The 4,641-nt window shown below is 37.9% G+C and overlaps 1 protein-coding gene and 1 long non-coding RNA gene across 2 annotated transcripts; both read left to right on the top strand.

The window, feature by feature from the left end:
* The first annotated feature begins 508 nt into the window (after nucleotides 1-508).
* On the top strand, nucleotides 509-1,572 carry LOC104815287 (zinc finger CCCH domain-containing protein 25-like). The gene is made up of 3 exons (XM_010543626.1): nucleotides 509-694; nucleotides 828-937; nucleotides 1,023-1,572. The coding sequence occupies exons 1-3, from the start codon at nucleotides 543-545 to the stop codon at nucleotides 1,376-1,378; spliced, it is 618 nt and encodes a 205-aa protein (XP_010541928.1). The 5' UTR covers nucleotides 509-542; the 3' UTR covers nucleotides 1,379-1,572.
* A 1,493-nt stretch (nucleotides 1,573-3,065) lies between these two features.
* On the top strand, nucleotides 3,066-4,274 carry LOC104815286. Its single transcript, XR_772073.1, has 3 exons — nucleotides 3,066-3,190; nucleotides 3,737-3,900; nucleotides 3,997-4,274. It is a non-coding gene; the product is annotated as an uncharacterized LOC104815286 (long non-coding RNA).
* The last annotated feature ends 367 nt before the right edge of the window (nucleotides 4,275-4,641 follow it).

Genomic DNA, 4,641 nt, shown 5'->3' with positions numbered 1-4,641 from the left:
ATGAAAAAAAAATAAATATATCTTTGTTTAGATTTAGTATATGTCATTATTTTTAATTAAACATAAATATAGATATGCAGTGGATGTATACTTCCTTTGTATTTTTTTTAAATTAAATCAATAAACTTTTAAATTAATTTATTAATGATAGATTAAAATTAATATATTAATTTATTTGTAGAAAAAATATTTTATATTATTAATAGAAGGAGACAAGTGTCCCTCTCTCAAGAAACTAATTGTATTGATTGTTAAGTGAAATTAAATTATCATCATCTAAAAATTTAAATAAAACCCAACGAGGATGTATAACTTTAGATATTTTAATTATCGAGTATTTTAATAGCCAAACGAGATTAGAAATACAAGGATTAATTGTCTCTTGTTTAATATGGCAGCTTACAAAATAAAATGTGGTAATAATGCGCGGCCCAATACTGAATCCCATTTGGGCCTTATAAATACAGGGTTTTTTGTGACGAATTTGAATTTCGATTCGAGGGACGGTTTCTCTGAAATCCCAGAGAGAGAACTGTTGAAGAATGCCGGAGAAGAGCATCGATTCGAAGGAAGCAGATCTCGGTATCTCTGAAGAAGCGTCATGGCGCGCCAAGTACGAAGATTCTGCTCATGTCTTCGTCGGCGACGTTCCTTACGGCCTCACCGAAGATGATCTCCTCAGAGTCTTCGCCCAGTAAGTGCCGAATCTTTCGTTGATGACCAGTATCGGAGCATTTTTTGTGTTTGGATCAGTTCTCTGGATAGATTGTTGGTGTTTACGAGTTAATCCTCGACTTTTTTCATGGATTTCACCCCTGGACTTGAAGATACGGTGAAATTGTTGATATCAACCTTGTTCGAGACAAGGGAACTGGCAAGTCCAAGGGTTTTGCATTTCTTGCGTATGAAGATCCAAGAAGTGCTCTTCTCGCTGTAGGTTAGTATAACCCTCTCCCCACGGCTCATGCCCACTCGTTCTCCTGGATTTGCTTGTCGATGGGTTTTATTTCTTTTCTTGCCAGATAACTTGGATGGAATCCAGCTTTCTGGCCAGATTATTAGGGTCGATCATTGCAGTGAATATATGAAGAGAGTGGGGGAAGCACACCAGACATTATACCTTGCAGTATTAGACGTTGAAGAGGCCAGAGATGCAGAGGAGAAGGTTCGCAGAGAGTTTGCAGCTCACATGGAAAAGATCAAAGCAAGAAAAACCCAAGCAGATGAGAAATTAGAGGCTAGCCTAAAAGCCCTAGGGGAGATAAAGACTGCCATAGATTTGGCTCAGGAGTCGACGGAATCTGCAGAAGCAGCAAAGACTGTGGTGGAACTCGAGCTGGTTAAATTTGGCCGGAAATATGATGACCGCACACATTGATGGCACGCCCGTTGCTTGTTTTTCCTTCACAAAACTTGAAACATCTTTCATTGTCATGATCTTTTAGGCTTTCACATACTCTATACTACACTGTTAGAGATACACGCTTGTGCAAAGCCTTCTTTTGTTTGAACTCTCTCTCTTGCGCTGTCATGCCAATGTTGGTGGACAAGATTCGGCAATGAATAACGCCATTAGGCATCACACACTCAATCAACTTTACTTGTCTGTTCTAGGAACTCTCTCTCTCATGCATCTTATTACAGGAGCTTTTTCTGGCCCTCTGCTAAGGTATTTGTTGTTTTTGCAGTCTGCATTTTAGGCCATATTCCTTCTTTGGGCTGTAGAGATTTTGGAGATTCTCTTTTGCTAGCACCAGTTTGATGCTCGTCACCCGAAATCTGAATATAATAAGCTATGTATTGCACAAATTTGTTTTCCATTTGTTGGGCAGGTTTTTCACTAATCGGAATGATAGCTTATTCCGGGAGGAGCTGATATGTATTTGCCAGACATCTCAGATTCTGAGTGAGGATTAAATTGCAACTGTGTGTGTGTGTCTTGTTGTTGCAGATTTTAGATGAAATGCCTGTTTCTACAACTTAAATGCTGCCGAAAAGCGTGAGGTTTCAATGGCGGAGTTGCAAAACTCATGGAAGAGTGCCTCAGGTTCCTTTCTAACTCAAACTTCTATATTTGGATAACGCCAAGTTCTTTAAATGAATTGTAAGCTCAAATGTGAAGCCAAGAAAGAGAGAGATTATTTTGCATGGCCCTTTAAAGTTGGATATGAGTGGTAAATGTTGTCGACAGAGTAATATGGCTCAAAGGGAAAATATAAGGCTACCTATGGTCTAACTTCTAACGTTCACAACAGAAAACACACAAGGATGTCTAGAACACCCTTGCCCTCAATATCCAGAAAGCTGGTTTTGACCACTCGACTTACTGATACACACCCTGCTGCTGTCACCTCGGCCTCAATCTGTATCCTGTAATCGAGAGACTAGCTTAATATCCAACCACTCGAGTCCAGGGTGGGCTTTTAGATTCGATGTCGATGCAACGTGCAGATTTTATTCATAATGGTGTTCAACCATTGCCGACAAAAGAGATTAGAAAGTACTGACTATTTATCCGTAAAAACACAAAAAAGGAACCGAGTTCCCAAAATGTTGGAAGATCACGCTGTAACGAAAACATACTAAAATCTGACATCAAGCAAAATTTGCACTTGGTTTTTTCTTCCTCAGAATTCTTTTAACTAATCTCTTTTATGTATTTAACATGAATAAAAATAAAAATAAAAATAAAAACAATTCTATTAAAAATAGTAAGAAATAAATATTTATAAATACACATACATACATATCTAATATTTATTATTTTATGTATATGCGTGTATATATATGAATTTGTAAATATTTATTGTATTTTTATTTTTAATGTATTTATAATAATTTTATTTTAAATATTATATATATATATATATATTGCTGAATTCGTATTTATTTGTGTATATATTGTAATGTTTAGAAATTCAAAAAATTCAGAACATGACAATTATGCCAAGGTTCTATAATTGTTTTGTGGTTGGTATGATTCCTTTTTCTTTTTGTAATATTGTATTAAAATAACAATTAACTAATTCATGAAAATGTTATATTTCCAAATTCCAACGATTGGATGCGTAGGTCTCTCTATTCTTAAGCCGAACTATTCTTTTCACTTGACGACATCTCTCCTCAGACCCATCGCCGTCGCCGAGCTCTCCTGCCTCCCCTTGTCGATCGTCCACCGCGTGTGCCTGAGGTTTGTCTTTAGGATTAAGTGTTGTGATTCGTTGTTGGAGATTGCCCAGTTAGGGTTTCGGTTGGGGTTTGGTCGATGAGGGTTAGGGGTGCCGTTGTTTCTGGTCTCTCAGATTCGCGTCGTGGTTTCTCAGTTGTTCACAATTTCAGTTAAATTCCGTCTGCAAAGTTTTAGGTGACATGTGATTTAGCTTGTAATGTTTTCATGAACTGTTGATGTTAACGAGTAGGATTTCTTGTTTTTGGCTAGAGATGGTGAATATATAGGATTTTGATTGGTATTGAAGGCAGACTATACTTTCTTCTAATAAGCTTTGGCAGTGAAAACAAAAAAGAGTCGAAGCGAAGAGAGGGTGTTACGATTGGGTTTGATTGAGGGGAAGACAAGTGGTAGTAAATCTTGTTGGATAGTTGATGACTCCGGAATGGCTAAACTTTTACTGTTTCCTGTTTTGTGTGACCTGTTGTATCTAATACGTGAGAGCTTGACCATCTGGTGAAGGTATTAAAACATTTATGCTGACATTCCATAGCTTTTGTTTCTCAGAAAAAGAAAACTCCTTCTGCTCTCCGAGAAAATGAAAGAGTCGGGTTTTTTAATACCTCAAGAAATCCCTAACCACAGCTGGATAAAGAGACGACTGGAAGCTGCACCCAACCGATTTGGAATCAACCCTGGAAGGCATTGGGACACAGTCGATCGCAGTAACGGTAAGCTCTCCCCATGTAGTAATCTATATCCACACACACCTTTCACCCGAACGATGAACTTTAACATAATATTCTGATGATTGTGGTTACTGGCAGGATATGAGAGACAGATGTTCAAGAGGATGAACGAGAAAAGAGCCACCGAAAGGGAAGCTTACCTTTCGTCAGTTTGATGCATCTCATCTCGTCCGCCAGACCTCCACCACCTCGAATAAAACTGGAATGACCCAGTCTTCCATTTGTATACGAGTTGAACTCTGCTTTTGCTTGGTTTTCTTTCCTGTAGGATCATGTGAGAGATCCGTTTGTTTCTCTCCTTTATCATTTCATATAATTTTCTGATAAACCCCTTATATTAATCTTTTGCTTCTGATTGGAATGCCCTACTTCTTTTTCTTGTTGATCTGGACCATCCAGCGGTGGTATAACCAACAAGGAACGGATCGAGAATATTGAAACCGGTCTATCAACCGTCAACGAGCTTGCTCTGATCAAAACCGCCATTGTCAAACAATTTCACTTCTTCCAACTATCCACAATTGAAACCGTTTTCGCCAATCCCATTTTCCAATCGAAACCCGTCAAAACCAAACAATTCTTCAAGCCGTTGAAGCCATCACTAATTGTAAGAGATCGATTGTTGTTGTGTTCCTGTCATCTCTTACATCTGACAATCCATGAACATATACGTATGTACACATACATAAAAATACAAATATATACATTTCTTTATTTTTGGAA

This window comes from Tarenaya hassleriana, unplaced genomic scaffold, assembly GCF_000463585.1.
Source record: "Tarenaya hassleriana unplaced genomic scaffold, ASM46358v1 Cleome23, whole genome shotgun sequence".
Lineage (NCBI taxonomy): Eukaryota > Viridiplantae > Streptophyta > Magnoliopsida > Brassicales > Cleomaceae > Tarenaya > Tarenaya hassleriana.
This window is presented reverse-complemented; position numbering and strand designations above follow the sequence as displayed.